This window comes from Ailuropoda melanoleuca, chromosome X (genome assembly GCF_002007445.2).
Source record: "Ailuropoda melanoleuca isolate Jingjing chromosome X, ASM200744v2, whole genome shotgun sequence".
Classification (NCBI taxonomy): Eukaryota; Metazoa; Chordata; class Mammalia; order Carnivora; family Ursidae; genus Ailuropoda; species Ailuropoda melanoleuca.
In genome coordinates this window covers 56,710,968-56,727,961 of record NC_048238.1, presented here as the reverse complement: position 1 = coordinate 56,727,961, position 16,994 = coordinate 56,710,968, and the positions used below count along the sequence as shown (strand labels likewise).

At 35.7% G+C, this 16,994-nt stretch overlaps 1 protein-coding gene across 8 annotated transcripts in view; it reads left to right on the top strand.

Annotated features, from left to right (window-relative positions):
* Positions 1-16,994, top strand: part of ATRX (ATRX chromatin remodeler) — a 310,799-nt gene that overhangs the window by 174,862 nt on the left and 118,943 nt on the right. For all 8 annotated transcript variants that reach the window (XM_034649523.1, XM_019809464.2, XM_019809463.2 and 5 more), the window contains 4 exons: positions 262-403; positions 1,484-1,593; positions 12,438-12,584; positions 12,747-12,924. In XM_034649523.1, coding sequence (XP_034505414.1) covers positions 262-403; positions 1,484-1,593; positions 12,438-12,584; positions 12,747-12,924 — 577 coding nt within the window. The remainder of the gene's footprint in view (positions 1-261; positions 404-1,483; positions 1,594-12,437; positions 12,585-12,746; positions 12,925-16,994) is intronic.

Sequence of the window (16,994 nt, the reverse complement as noted above, 5' to 3'; positions counted from 1 at the left end):
GTGTTGAGATATATTGGGTGAGAAGTGATGAGCTAAATTACTGATATTTCCACAGTGGTTCAAAGTCTTGTACAAGTATTAATTTTGGAAAACATGTGTTAACCTGTGATCTGTCCTGATCTTATTGAACCAAAATACTGGATGTGTGGTGTGTAAGTAGTTGTGTCTATATTTTAGAAAATTTCCTTTAGTAATACTAGTGCTCCACCATTGTTTGAAAGATTTCTATGAGTTCGCTAACTGTAATTCCCTTTCTCGTAGGTGATAGAAATTGAAGATGCTTCACCCACCAAGTGTCCAATAACAACCAAGTTGGTTTTAGATGAAGATGAAGAAACCAAAGAACCTTTAGTGCAGGTTCATAGAAATATGGTTATCAAATTGAAACCACATCAAGTAGATGGTAAGAAACAATTTTCTGATTAAAGCATTTTTTTTAAATTGTCTCCTTGCCCAGCATGGAGCTCAACGTGGGGCTTGAACTCATGACCCTGAGATAAGTCCAGAGCCTAAATCAAGAGTTGGATGCTTAACCAACGGAACCAGATGTCCCATGATTAAAGCGTTTTTAATTAAGTTTTACCGATATTTGGTGTCTCCTGTGTGCCTCACATTCTGCTAAGCACTAGAGGCACATTGGTGAGCAAAACAAACATGAACCCAGCCCCCTATGGAGCTCATAAATAAGTGAGGAGAAACAATTGAATGATTGCAAAGAAAATGAGTGTTATAGAAGGGGAAATAAGTGCCACATACAAATGGGTATATAGCAAGTGGATTTCATGTAGTCTGCAGTGGTTGGGTAAGGGCTGCTACAGGGTAGGGAGAGATACCACCATTATCTAAAAGCCTTTAGGAAATGCTGTTTCAACATTTTCAGGTGTGTTTGATAATAATATTCTGACATTGGTATTTTGAAAGATATCAAATTATCCCTATTTTCTATTTTGTTAAAGTGGAATCAGTAAGTCAGTTTTGAGTGTGTATGTGAATGAACTCATAAGGGAAGTTGTACAGTTCTACTTCTTGGGTAGTGAGCCCCCTTTCTTGTTTAGTCTTTACTACTGAATAAAAGGAAAAATGATAAATTATCTCCTGGGTGGTTTTCCTAATCAACTCAATAAACCCGAAAGAATACTTGATAGGAATCTATAAATTAGATAAAATTTTAGATAACATTTCTATTTTAGATTTTTCATATGTTTCTTTGGATTGTCCCAGGGAATGAAGGTTTGCTGTGATAGATTAGATGAATGAAGAAGGAAAGTCGCCCTGTTGTATGCTTCAGTTTACTGTCTTCTTTTTTTTTTTCCTAATTAACTTAAGTGAGGGTGGGGGGATCTCATATATACATATGAGATTCTTTATCTCATTTTAAAATTCTCTTTCTATGGAAGTTTTAGTTATGTTTTTGATGTGTTTATGAAGGAAGATTTTTTTACTTGGATCTTTAAATTAAACTTAATGAAGCTATCATTTTTAGGTGTTCAGTTTATGTGGGATTGCTGCTGTGAATCTGTAAAAAAAACAAAGAAATCTCCAGGTTCAGGATGCATTCTAGCACACTGCATGGGCCTTGGTAAGACTTTACAGGTAAGAACTTGAAGGTGTTCTGTTCTTGTGCATTCATGAATTCAAGAATATATGTTGGGGGAAGGGGATAGACTGGTGATGGGTAGTAAGGAGGGCACGTATTGCATGGTGCACTGGGTGTTAGACGCAACTAATGAAGCATCAAACTTTACATCGGAATCTGGGGATGTACTGTATGGTGATTAACATAATATAATAAAATAAAATTAAAAAAAAAAAGAATATATGTTGGATTCTATTCTGTGTCCCAGGCAGAGTTACAGGGTCTGGAGATAGCATTAAACAAGACTAACAAGATCCCACTCTCATGAAGCTTATATTGTAGTGTGGTTGAGAGATTTTAACCAAATAAGAAATAGGTACTTTTAGGTAGTAAGTGTTCAGAGAAATAGAGAGGGAATGCAACTTTAAGGAGTGGTGTATGAGCAGAGATCCTAATGAAGTGAAGGAATGGGATTGTAATCCCATTAAGGGAAAAACTGCAGGAAAAACTGCAACAATTCTGACGTGGAAATGATATTCCTTAAAATATTTAATAATCTGTGATCCTGTAGTAATGAGAATGTAAAATATTTTTCACTATTAAAATACTGAATTTCTGATTGGCAGGACTTGTAGCAGATGTGACATTAGTGAGTATGTATGTAATATATATATTTTTAAATATATATATGTAATATTGAGCCATGAGATAATAATTACAGATTGAGTGAGTCGGAACACTTTATTTTTATTTTTTAACCATTTAACCAGTTTTCTTGGCTTTTAAGGTTCTTTGTTCCAAGATTTTATTGAAATTCAAGTTACTTAGCATATAGTGTAGTATTGGTTTCAGGGGTAGAATTTAGTGATTCATCAGTTACATATAACACACAGTGCTCATCACGAGTGCCCTCCTTAATGTCCCTCACCCATTTAGCCCATCCTCCCACTTCACCCCACCTCCCTTCCAACCACCCTCTATAGGTAAGTCTCTTATGGTTTGCCTCCTCTCAGTTTTTATCCCCTTTTTTCCCTTCCCTTCTGCTATTTTCATCTTTTTTGTTTCTTAAATTCCACATATAAGTGAAGTTGTTTTGTATTTGTCTTTCTCTAACTTATTTCATTTAGCATAATACACTCTAGTTCCATCCATGTCCTTGTTAGTGGCAACATTTCATTCTTTTTGATGGCAGAATAATATTCCATTGTATATATTTACCGTATCTTAATTATCCATTCATGAGTCAGTGGACATTTGGGCTCTTTCCATAATTTGGCATTGTTGATAATGCTGCTGTAAACATAGGGGTGCATGTGCCCCTTTAAATCAGTAGTTTCGTTATCCATTGAATAAATATCTAGTAGTACAATTGCTGGGTCATAAGGTAGTTCTATTTTTAACTTTTTTGTGGAGCCTCCATACTGTTTGCCAGAGTGGCTGCGCCAGTTTGCATTCCCACCAACAGTGTAAGAGCATTCCCCTTTCTCCACATCCTTGCCAACATATCTTGTTTCCTGAATTGTTAATTTTTGCCATTCTGACCTGTGTGAGGTGGTATCTCGTTGTGGTTTTGATTTGTAGTTCCCTGATGATGAGTGATGAACGTTTTTTTCATATCTTCTTTGAAGAAATCTCCGTTCATGCCTTGTGACCATTTCTTAACTGGATTATTTGTTTTTTGGGTGTTCAGTTTGAGAAGTTCTTTATAGATATTGGATGCTAGACCTTTATCCGATATGTCATTTACAAGTATCTTCTCCCATTCAGTAGGTTGCCTTTTAGTTTTGTTGTTTCCTTTGCCGTGTAGAAGCTTTTTATCTTGATGAAGTCACAATAGTTCATTTCTGCTTTTGTTTCCCTTACTTCTGTAGACGTGTCTAGTAAGAAGTTGCTATGGCTGAGGTCAAATAGGTTGCTGCCTGGTTTCTCCTCTAAGATTGTGATGGTTTGCTGTCTCACATTTAGGTCTTTCATCCTAAATGTGTAATAAATGTGGAATTTATTTTTGTGTATGGTGGAAAAAAGTGGTCCAGCTTCATTCTTTTGCATATTGCTGTCCATTTTTCCCGGCACTATTTGTTGAAGAGACTGTCTTTTTTCCATTGTATTCCTTCTGCTTTGTCAAAGATTAGTTGACCATATAGTTGTGGGTCCATTTCTGGGTTCTCTATTCTGTTCCGTTGGTTTATGTGTCTGTTTTGGGGCCAGTACTGTACTGTCTTGATGATTACAGATTTGTAATACAGCTTGAAGTCTGAAATTGTGATGCCTCTAGCTTTACTTTTCTTTTTCAAGATTGCTTTGGCTATTTGGGGTCTTTTGTGGTTCCATAAAGATTTTAGGATTGTTTGTTCTAGCTCTGTGAAAAATGCTAATGGTATTTTGATAGGGATTGCATTAAATGTGTAGATTGCTTTGGGTAGTATAGACATTTCAACAATATTTGTTCTTCCTTTCCATGAGAATGGAATGTTTTTCCATTTCTTTGTGTCCTCTTCAGTTTCTTTTGTAAGTGTTCTGTAGTTTTCAGAGTACAAATCTTTTACCTCTTTGGTTAGGCTATTCCTAGGTATCTTATGTTTTTTTGTGCAGTTGTAATGGGATCAATTCCTTTATTTCTGTTTTTGCTGCTTAATTATTGGTGTATAGACATGTAGCAGAATTCTGTAAATTGATTTTGTATCCTGGCTTTGCTGAATTCATGTATTAATTCTATCAATTTTTTGTTGGAGTCTTTCGGGTTTTCTATGGAGTATCCTGTTGTCCGAAAAGCCTGAAAGTTTTCCTTCTTCCTTGCTGATTTGGATGCCTTTTATTTCTTTTTGTTGTCTGATTGCTGAGGCTAGGACTTCCAGTACTATGTTGGAACAATAGTGGTGAGAGTGGACATCCCTGTTGTGTTCCTAACCTTAGGGGAAAACTCTTTAGTTTTTTCCCGTTGAGGATGATATTAGCTGTGAGTCTTTCATATATGGACTTTATGATGTTGAGGTAGGTTCCAATCTATCCCTACTTTCTTGAGGATTTTTATCAAGAAAGGATGCTCTATTTTGTCATGTTTTTTCTGCATCTATTGAGAAGATCATGTGGTTCTTAGGCTTTCTTTTATTAATGTGGCATATCACATTGATTGATTTGTGGGTACTGAACCACCCCTGCATTGGCTTTTAAGTTTTTAACTCTATTCAGTTAATGTATAATGTTATATTACTTTCAGGTATACAATATAGTTATTCACTAATTCCATAAATCACCCAACGCTCATTAGGACAAGTGCACCTCTTAGTCCCCATCATCTATTTATTCCATCCACTTACCAGTCTCCCCTCTGGTAATCATCAGTTTGATTTGTGGGTACTGAACCACCCCTGCATTGGCTTTTAAGTTTTTAACTCTATTCAGTTAATGTATAATGTTATATTACTTTCAGGTATACAATATAGTTATTCACTAATTCCATAAATCACCCAACGCTCATTATGACAAGTGCACCTCTTAGTCCCCATCATCTATTTATTCCATCCACTTACCACCCTCCCCTCTGGTAATCATCAGTTTGTTCTCTATAATTAAGGATCTGTTTCTTGTTTTGTCTCTCTCTCTTTTTTTTTCTTTCCCTTTGTTCATTTTTTTGTTTCTTAAATTTCACATGAGTGTTCATTTTTTTGTTTCTTGAATTTCACATATGAGTGAAATCCTATGATATTTTTGTTATTCTGACTGACTTAGTACAGTTAGCATTTTGCTTTTAGTTCCGTCCATGTTGTAGGAAATGGGAAGGTTTCATTCTTATTTACAGCTAAATAAATGTCCTCTGTGTGTGTGTGTGTGTGTGTGTGTGTGTGTGTATCTCACATCTTTATCCATTCATCTATGGATGGACACTTGGGCCACTTCCGTAATTTGGCAATTGTAAATCATGCTTTTTAAAACATAGGGGTATATATATGCCTCCAAATTAGTCTTTTTTCTATTTTTTGGGTAAATACTCAGTAGTGTGATTGCTGGACCGTAGAGCAGTTCTATTTTTAACTTTCTGAGGAATCTCCATTCTGTTTTCCAGTGTGGCTGTATCAGTTTGTTTTCCCACCAAAAGAGCTATATGGTTCCTTCCTTTTTTCCACATCCTGTCAGCACTTCTTTTTCTTGTGTTTTTGACGTTAGCCATTCTGACAGGGTTAAGGTGCTATGTCATTGTTGTTTTGATTTGCTTTTCCTTGTTGATGAGTGATGTTGATCTTCTTTTCTGTGTCTGTTGGCCACCTGTTTATATTTGGAAAAATGTCTGTTCATGCCTTGTGTACATTTTTTAACCAGATTATTTGGGTTTTTTGGTGTTGAGTTTTAAAGGTTCTTTATATATTTTGGATACTTAACCCTTTATCAGATATGTCATTTGCAAATACCTTCTCCGATTGTGAAGGTTACCTTTTAGTTTGGTTGATTGTTTCCTTTGCTCTGCAGAAGCTTTCCATTTTGATGAAGCCCAGTAGTTTATTTTTGCTTTTGTTTCCCTTGACTCAGAGCCATATCTCTTAAAATGTTCCTACAGCCAATGTCAGAGAACCCACTGCCTGTGCACTGTTCAGATAATTTTATGGGTTTAGGTTTCACATTTAGGTCTTTCATCCATTTTGAATTTATCTTTTTGTATGGTGTTGGAAAGTGGTCCATTTTCTTTCTTTTGCATGTCACTCTCTAGTTTTCTCAATACCATTTCTTCTAGAGACTGTGTTTTTCCCATTAGATATTCTTTCTTAGTTTGTCAAAGATTAATTGACCATGTAATTGTTGGTTTATTTCTGGGTTTTTATTGTATGTATTTTTGTGCCAGTACCATACTGTTTCAGTTACTACAGCTTTGTAATGTAACCTTGATGTCTGGAATTATAATGCTTTTCTTTTTTTTTTTTAATATTTATTTATTTTAGAATGAGCGCGTGAACGAGTGGGGGGGAGGGGTAGAGGGAGAGGTGGGGAGAGAATCCCAGGCAGCCTCCCTCTTGAGTGCAGAGCCTGTCCCAGGGCTCAATCCTAAGACCTTGAGATCATGAATCAAACTGAAACCAAGAGTCGGATGCTCAACCGGCTGAGCCACCCAGGTGCACTTATGTTTTGCTTTTCTTTTTTCGAGATTACTTTGGCTGTTGGGGATCCTTGTGGTTCCATACAGATTTTAGGATTGTTTGTTCTAGCTCTGTGGAAAATGCTGCTGGTATTTTGATAGGGATTGCATTAATGTGTAGATTGCTTTGGGTAGCCCAGACATTTTAACAGTCTTTGTTCTTCCAATCCATGAACATGGACTGTCTTTGCATTTCTTCATCTTCAGTTTCTCTCATCAGTATTTTTACTTTTCAGAGTACAGGTCTTTTACCTCTTTGGTTAAGCTTATTCCTGGGTATCTTATTGTTTTTGGTGCAGTTGTAAATTGTATTGTTTTCTTAATTTCTGTTTCTGCCTCTTCATCATTGGTGTATAGAAATGCAACAGATTTTTGTTTGTTGATTTTGTGTACTGTGAATTCCCTGAATTTATCAGTTCTAGCGGTTTATTGGTAGAGTCTTTCTTATGTTCAGGTATGGTTCCTCTAAGTCTACTTTGTTGAAGGTTTTTGTCATGAATGGGTGTTGTAGTTTGTCAAATCTTTTTTTCTGCTCTATTGAAATGATTATATGGTATTTATCCTTTCTTTTATTTTTGTGATGTTTGACGTTGATTGATTTGCCAGTATTGACCAACCCTTGCAGCCCAGGAATAAATCGCACTTGGTCATGGTGTATGATTTTTGAAATGCATTGTTGGATTTGGTTTACTATTATTTTGTTGAACATTTTTACATCAGTGTTTACCATGGATATTAGCCTGTAGTTCTCCTTTTTAGTGATGTCTTTGTTTTTTTAATCAGGGTAATGCTGGCCTCATAGAATAAATTTGGAAGATTTTATTCCTTTTCTGTATTTTCTAGTAGTTAAGAAGAATAGGTATTAACTCTTCTTTAAATGTTTGGTAGAATTCACGTATAAAGTCCTTTTTTCCTGGTCTTTAGTTTGTTAGGGTTTTTTTGATTACTGATTCAATTACTTCACTGGTTGTGGTTGTAATGGAATTTCTGTATCTTCCTTTTTCAGTTTTGGCAGTTTATATTTTTGTAGGAATTCATCCGTTTCTTCTAGGTTGTCCATTTTTTTAGTATGTATTTTTTCATAATATTCTCTTATAATTGTTTGTATTTTTATAATGTCATTGATTATTTCTCCTCTCACTTAGAATTTTACTCACTTAGAATTTTATTTACTTGAGTACTTTCTCTTTTTTTACTTCTCAGTCTAGCTAGAGGTTTATATATTTTATGGATTTTTTTCCCAAGGAACCAGCTCCTTGTTTCATTGATCTTTTCTATTTTATTTTTTACTTTCTGAATCATTATTTCTGCTGTAATTTTTATTATCTCCTTCCTTCTGCTGGTTTTAGATTTTATTTGTTGTTCTTTTTCTAGCTTCTTTAGGTGTAAGGATGGGTTGTTTGTTTCAGATTTTTCTTGCTTCTTAAGGTATCTAGTATTGCTGTAACCCTCCCCTTTAGAACTCTTTTTGCTCCATCTCAGGGGTTTTGGTCATTGTGTTTTCATTTTCATTTGTTTCCATGTAGTTTTTTATTTCTTTTTATTTCCTGATTGGCCCATTAATTGTTTAATAGCTTATTATGTAATTTCCACGTATTTGTTATTTTCTAGATTTTTTCCCTATGGTTGACTTACAGTTTAATAGCATTTTGGTCAAAAAAGATTTATGGTATGAATTCTGTCTTCTTGAGTTTGTCGAGGCTTGTTTTGTGTGCTAATATGTCATATATATTCTGGAGAATTGATGTGCACTTGAAAGGAATGTGTATTCTGCTGTTTCATGATGGAATGTTCTACGTATATCTGTTAAATTCATCTGTTCCAATGTGTCATTCAAAGGCAGTGTTTTCTTGTTGGTTTTCTGTTTAGATGATCTGTCCATTGATATAAGTGGGGTGTTAATATCCCCACTATTACTGTTTTTTTCTTTTTTTAAGATTTTATTTATTTATTTGACAGAGAGAGAGAGAGAGCACAAGCAGGGAGAGCATTAGAGGGAGAGGGAGAAGCAGGCTTCCCACTGAGCAGGGAGCCCAGTGTGGGGCTTGATCCCAGGACCCTGAGATCATGACCTGAGCCAAAGGCAGACGCTTAACTGCCTGAGCCACCCAGGCGCCCCTATCCCCACTATTACTGTATTATTATCAATTAGTTCCTTTATGTTTGTTATGTATTATTTTAGGTATTTGGGTGCTCCCATGTTGGGTGCAAAAATATTCACTATTGTTATATTGTTTTTAATTTTCCCTTTTATGATTATATAGTGTCCTAGTTTGTCCCTTGCTCCATCTTTGTTTTAAACTCTATATTGTCTGATACAGTATTGCTACTCTGGCTTTTTCCTTTTTTTTGATATCCATTTGAGTGATAGATGTTTCTCCATCCCTTAACTTTTAATCTTCAGGTTTGTTTAGATCTCAGATGAGTTTGTTGCAAGTAGCATATGGGTGGGTGGGTTTTTTTTTTAATCCATTCTGTCACATTGTGTCTTTTTTGGGAGTACTTAGTCCAGTTACATTCAAAGTAATTATTGATAGTTACATATTTAGTGTCATTTTATTATTTCTATGGTGGTTGTTTCTGACAATTTTCTTTGATCCTTTCATGTCTTTTTCTCTTTCATGTTTTGCTGATTTTCTTTAGTGATATATTTGGATTTCTTTCTCTTTATTCTTTGCATGTTTAGTAGTGGTTTTGATATATGGTTACCATTAGGGTTTTATATAACCTCTTCTGCATATAGCAGTCTATATTAAGTTGATGGTCATTTAAGTTCGAGCCCATTCTTTACTCCTCTCTCCCACATGTTTTTGGAATGTGGTGTCATATTTTACATCCTTTTATTTGTTCCTTTACTGATTTTTTACAGAAATATTTATTTTTAATCCTTTTGGTCTGTCCTTTCAACTGAAAAAATCCCCTTTAATATTTCTTGCTCCTTTAGTTTTTCTTTGTATGGGAAACTCTTTATTTCACCTTCTCTTTTGAATGATAGTCTTTCTGGATAGAGTATTCTTAGTCACAGATTTTTCCATTCAGCAGTTTGAATATATCATGCCACTTTCTCCTTGCCTGTAAAGTTTCTGCTTTAAAAGCTGCTGGTAGGGGCGCCTGGGTGGCACAGTCGTTAAGCGTCTGCCTTCGGCTCAGGGCGTGATCCCGGCATTCCGGGATCAAGTCCTACATCAGGCTCCTCCCCTGGGAGCCTGCTTCTTCCTCTCCCACTCCCCCTGCTTGTGTTCCCTCTCTCGCTGGCTGTCTCTGTCACATAAATAAATAAAATCTTTAAAAAAAAATAAAAAAATAAAAGCTGTTGGTAGCCTTATGGGTTTTCCATTTTATGTTTTCTTCTTTTGTCTTACTGCTTTAAAAATTTTTTTTCACTATATTTCGCCACTTTAATTACAGTATGTCTTGGTATGTGTCAACTTTTGTTGATTTTGTTGGGAGTTCTCTGTGCTTCCTGGATCTGGATATCTGCTTCATTCCCCAAATTAGGGAAGTTTTCAGCTATTATTTTTTCAAATAAATTTTCTGCCCTCTTTTCACTGTCGTCTTCCTTTGGGATTCCTATCATACAAATGTCATTATGTTTGATGGAGTCCCTCATTTCCTAAGTCTGTTCTTGTTTTGCATAATATTTTTTCTCTCTTTTGTTTACCTTGATTACTTTCCATTACTCTGTCTTCTAGTTCGTTAATTCATTTCTATGCTTCTTCTGGGCTGCTGTTCATACCATCTAACCTGTTTTCATTTCATTTATTGAACCCTTTTTTTTAGATTTTATTTATTTATTTGAGAGAGAGTGTGGGATAGACAGCGTGAGCGGGGGGGGGCAGGGTGACGGAGAAGCAGGCTCCCCACTGAGCAAGGAGACCAATACGGGACTCCATCCCAGTACCCTGGGATCATGACTTGAGCTGAAGGCAGATGCACTTAACTGATCCACAAGGCACCCCTCATTTCGTTTATTGAGCCTTTTATCTCTGCTCTTTTATTTCGTGTCTCTCTGTTAAGGGTCTCACTATTGTCTTCCTCTCTTTTTACAAGTCCAGTAAGTATCCTTATGATCATTCCCTTAAATTATTTATCAGGCATATTACTTACATCCGTTTCGCTTAGATTTGTGGTTGTGGCCTTGTCGTGTTCTTTCATTTGGGGTAAATTTCTCTGTCTTCTCATTCTGTCTATGTCTGCCTGTGTGTTTCTCTGTGTTAGAAAAGTGAGCTCAGTCTCCTTTTCTTTAGGGTAATGGCCTTATGAAGAAAATGTCTTATAGTACTGTGCTGCATAGTGTCCCCTGTTCCCTAGAGTCTGGTGTTTGTGGGAGTGTCTGCAATGGGTGCTGCGTGTGCTTTTTTGTTTTGTCCTGGCAGCTTTATCTTTCACAGTAGCCCTCTGCAGAGGCTCTCTTTGCCTGTCGTGGGCAGCATTTGATTCCTCGCCTTAATGTGGCATCTTTTAACTAGGTGTGTTCAGGTCTGCTTGTGAAATGAGAAGTGTTACAACCGCTACTGAACTGAGATCCTGAAGACTCCCAGGTTGGGAGACACGGTGTGAGCAGGGATTTGGGTGGGTCTTCTTTGGGAGAGGGCCTTCTGCCCTGTGACTAAGGGAAGCATGACTCAGAGGGGTGCTTTCTGCTGGAATGCTGGCAGTTGGGGCTTAGTCTACGCAAGTTAGGTAATGAGTGCTGGTGCTCTTCTGCTTCCCACAGGTGGCCTTGTGCTTATGTTGAGGGGAGGGGTGGGAAGACAATGTTGACTGGTTTCTTTGTTCTTGGAGGGGTCTCTGTGAATGCTGGTTCCCTGGGATGTGCTCTGAGATGATCAAATGTCCTCCCCACTGTGTGCCCCAGGTGCTCTTCACTGTTTCCATGCTGTATGTCCGTACACTGTTTGCCTTCTCTCCAAGAGCAACACAATGCCCTCTGGGTTATATCTCAGCCATGCCTGCTGACCTTTAAACCTCTGGACATGAAGCCCCACTGTTTGCAAGAACTCACCAAATTCGGCCCCCTCACTTTCCAAGCCAGTTACTTTGGGGATTCATTGCTCCCTGGTGTGCTCCCCTATGTGGTAGTCTGTCTTTCGTCCTTCTCCACGACCACATCTCCCTCCCCCCGCACAGTGGCCTTGATCTGTTTCTGCCCCTTGATCTGTTTCTGTACTTTCTACCTTCTTTGATGTGGCCTCTTCTCTACCTTCACTTATGGAGTTTGTTCTGCCAGTCTTTAGGTTAATTTCGGGGATATTTATGATGATTTGATAGTTACGTTATTGTATTTGTGGGATGAGGTGAGCCTAGGGTCCTCGTACTCCGCTGCCATCTTCCCAAGATATCAATTCAGAACACTTTAAAATGGAAAAATACTGAATAACACCATTCTCTTCTAAATTGGCAATGGCAGTTTCTGAAAGTTTGTGGGGAGGGACATTGTGTGGAGACTAGGGACTTAGTCATAGTTTTGGTATGGTTATTTCTTATATTCATATTACTATTGATCATAGGATCATGGAGCTTTAGAGTTGGAAGAACCTTATACATCATGTAATCAAACTCCATCTTTTTGTATATTATATCTCTTTCCCTGTACTTTGCCTGGTTTGGAAATTGTGACCTTTGGTTGGTTGCTTTATTGTTTAAAGATAAAACAAAACTAGTTAAGTGTAAGATTATTTTAAATTTTTGCAGATATTTTAGTTGAAGATGGTAACTTAATTTGTTTTCTTTTAGGTGGTAAGTTTTCTTCATACGGTTCTTTTGTGCGACAAATTGGATTTCAGTACAGCTTTGGTGGTTTGTCCTCTTAATACTGCTTTGAATTGGATGAATGAATTTGAGAAGTGGCAGGAGGGTTTAAAAGATGATGAAAAGCTTGAGGTATTATGTTTTAAATATTTTCTTTTATTAAAATAACTGCATGAAATTCATATAGTAAAAGAAAAAGATTTTTAATTACCAATTATGCATATTTCCATGGGAATATGCAGTATTCCTAGATTCCTAACAGCTACCTTTAAAAATGTTTATTTTCCCACAAAGGTCTCTGAATTAGCAACTGTGAAACGTCCTCAGGAGAGAAGCTACATGCTGCAGAGGTGGCAAGAAGATGGTGGTGTTATGATCATAGGCTATGAGATGTACAGAAATCTTGCTCAAGGAAGGAATGTGAAGAGTAGGAAGTTGAAGGAAATCTTTAACAAAGCTTTGGTTGATCCAGGTAATACATTAACAGGCACTGAGATAAATAAGCAAGTTGAGTAAAAAATATGCTGATGTTCTGTTTAACAAGCAACTACTAAGTATCTGGCTTTTGTTTCATTTGCCCTTCCGGTTTTTTCCTTCTTTCTGTTTCTTAGTATAATTTTATTAAGGTGAAAGCACTCTTAATGTTGCCAATTTTTCAGAATTCAGTTGCTGAGTCTGGAAGTGTTTGAGGTTTTTAGGGGAGATCTTGTAAACAACTAAAAATGCATCAGGTGCCTAAGTCACAATTGCAGTTTCTTCCAACTGTCTGAATATTAGATGGTAACAAGACCTCGCTCCATACTCTGAAAACAGTTAAGTTTCTTTCCCAACTTTATTTCATTAGAAGAATTGCTGCATGTTTTTTTCTTGTGTTTTAAAGTGTCATCACTATGGAAGGTTAATATTTGCAGTACTGTCTAGCTTTATGAGTAGTTCTCATAATGCAAGATCCAAATATTTAATTCTTATTTGGCACTTCGAAAAGCAGCAAGTTGTATTATTCACAAAACTAATTAAATTTTAATTATCTGTATCTTTTGTCTTTTTAAACTTTATCTTCTTTATCTACTTTGAAACACTTATTGAAGCTTTGGATGTGGGTTAAGAAAGTCTAATTTTCATCGTTAAAATAACAGTATTCTTTAGAATCCATCAATTTGCCTGTTTTTAATTAAATTTTATTGTTTTCAGGTTTATTCAGGTATAAAGCACAGAGTTGTAAAATATTTAAAGTGTACAATGCATGATTTTCATAAATGAATACATTTTGGAAGTGTTACTGAGAATTAGAATGAAAAGGAAGGAAGCCTCAGTTATTTTCACTGCCCACATTAAAGAATTACAGGAGAGCAAAATGAAGGAAAAGCAGAGCAAAGTTTTATTAAAGTATACTCCGAGGGAGGGGTTGGCCACTCAAGAGAGACAAAGGCCCAGAAACTCCTGGGTGTGGGCTTATATCAGTTTTTTCTTTTGGGTGGGCCCTAGAGTCATAACATTTGAGTGATAGGCCTGGATTATATAATAATTATCCAACTATCCATGTCCTTTCACAGGATTTATTTGAAATGCCTTAATGGGGTAGGAACCCACAACAGTATTTCTGTTCTAGAGGCGTAGGTCAAATAAAGACAAGTGACTGCTTTCTGCACAAGCGCAACAAGCACAACAAACTTAACTCTAACTCTGTCAGGATGTTGTAACCTCAAACCGACTACTAGATGGGTGGAATGAGGGGGGCTGTCCCAGCAGGGAGTTAGGGCTCTCCATCAGGATGTCTAAGGTCCATCCTCCTGTTGCTTAGGCCTACCTTCCTGCCTAACAGAAGGATTCACCCCTTTGAGTTACACATCTATGGCCTCACATATTTACTCCCCCCATTTTTTGGGGTGAGAGCATTTAAGTTTTACTCTTTCAGAAAATTTTAATTATACAGTACAGTGTTATCAGCTATACTTACTATGTAATAAATTAGAATCTCAGACCTTACTCATAACTGAATGTTTATACTGTTTCACCTCTTTTTTAAGATAATAATTTAATTGACATGTACCAAAGTAACATTGCCATTGTAAAGCTAAGGCTCAATAAGTTTATCAAGTATTTGTCTGAAAGTTCCGTGGTTATTTTATCATCAGAGAACTTTAAGCTGGTGAATAGTATTGCAACAGATTTTTAAGAGGGTTGCTTTGGAATAGCTAAAACAACAGTTTCAGATGCTTAACATTGTGATTTGTTCATGAGGAAATAAATTTTTAAAAAATTAAAGTTTGACATGAAGAATAAATAACATTTGTTATTTCCATGTAAATCATTTAGTGATATTTTTAAAAATGTTTTACTTTGGAATAATTTTTTGCAGAAAATTTGAAATGAGAGTAAAAAAAAAAGTTCTCATATTCCATGCACGGAGATTTCCCACTGTTAACATTTTACATTGCCATGGTAGATTTGTCAAAACTAAGAAATTGATACATTGTTGGTATATGTTAACTAAATTCCAAATATATTTGAATTTCACCATTTTTCATGTCCACATTATATTCCAGGATCTGATCTCGGGTATACCACACTACATTTAATTTTCATGTCTCCACAGTCTTGTCTGGTCTACGAGAACTTCTCAGTCTTTATTTTTCATTATCTTGTCAGTCTTGAGTGTTGTGGACGTATTCTATAGAATGTTCACTAGTCTGTATTTGTTGTTTTTCTTATTATTAGACTGGAGTTATAGGTTTTTGAAAAAATTTACCAGAGGTGAAATACCTTTCTCATCACATCATATCCAGGGTACATTAGATCTACTATTTTCACCTGTCTCTACTCTGTTCTTTGGAAGTCAGTCACAGAATATAGCTTATCCAAGTTGGGGGAAGGCAGAAATTAAGCTTTGTCTCCCTTAGTGGCCATTATCTGCACATAAAATTTGGAGTTTTTCTTTGTGTGTGAGTAGAGATAAACTTGATTTCATCATGGTATCTTCGAGTCAAATCCAGTATCATAGTGTTCATTTTCACCTTTGTTAATCTGTTACTTACTTTTCCAACTATGAGAATCCTGGTTCCAGCTATACTGCCATATATTTATTTGTCCAGACTCATTATACATGTAAAGTAATTTTTCAGAATTGTTAGCCTGTACCTCTGTGAGAAACAAATTTACCAACTATAGTATAGTGTTTATATGATTGTTTTTGTCTATGGCTTTATAATTTATAGTTAAAATATTTTCTAAATTCACTTAGGTCAGTTCCTTTGTTTTATTATTTGGACACATTGAAGTTTATTCTTCGTAATGTAGAGTTTATTGGGGTTTGACAAATGAATAATCTGTTTATAACCTTATTACTATACTTGCCTTTTTTTGTTTAACTCATAGCACAGTTACTTAAAGTCATGCTAAGCATTTATTCATTGTGGTAGCTTGAATATTAATCTACAATATCCCACATTTTAATTTAATAAATAGAGTTTATTGTGGTAAAAATACACATAACATAAAATCTATTTAATCATTTTAAAGTTTACAATTCTGTGGCATTTAGTATACTCCCAGTGTTATGTAATGTAATATCACAACTATTCTCTTGAACTCCACAGCATGTTTATCACCTCAAAAAGAAATTCGGTACCCATTAGCAGTCATTTTCAAATGCCCTATCCCCTGGAAACTGCCAATGTACTTTTTGTCTCAGTGTATTTGCCTTTTCTGGACATTTCGTAAAAATATTTCTTGACATTTTGTAAAAGTGAAATCATACAATATCTGACTTTTTTCACTTAGCATAAGGCTTTCAAGCTTTATTTGTGTTGTAGCATGTTACCAGTTCTTCAATTCTTTATGCAGGCACACAATATTAATTCAAGGTACTGTTTGATTTAAACAATAAATTAGACCTATGTAATTTTATAAAATAATGACAAATTTCCATGGTGTATTAAACTATTTCAGTCAGGCTTAATTTTTGAACAGGAGAACTTTTCTCCGAGCCTCTTGCTAAATCGCTTTTCTTCTACTCTCCACAGCCTCATGACCGCATTCTCCCTGTACTTTCTCTAGAATGATTTCTATGATAGCTATTTTCAAATCCTACCACCTCATTGGAATGAGGTTTTCCAGAAAATACATTTCCAAGATTATTAAAACTTATTTCTTTTAAACATTAAAGATTTTAAAACTTTTTAATGTTAGAATGTTACATACATTCCAATTGTAGTAAACAGAATATGAATAACATCTTTTAGCTTTTTTGTTGACTCAGGGTTTTTTGTGAGTATATTTACTTTTATTCTTTCTTCCTACTTTTATTCCCTCTGATATCTTTACTAAGGATAGGACCCCCTTTCCTTTCATTGCCATGCTAATAAATAGTTCTTTTTAAGTTAAATTATAAAAGCAGTACATGTTCTTGAGCAAAATACAAACAGAAGGAAAAGGTGTATATTAAAAGTAAAAGTTACCTTCCTCCTGTCTCACTGTTGTTTCATGTATATCCTTCCAGAAATTTTTTGTGTTTATGCAAACAAGCATATATTTTTTGAGATA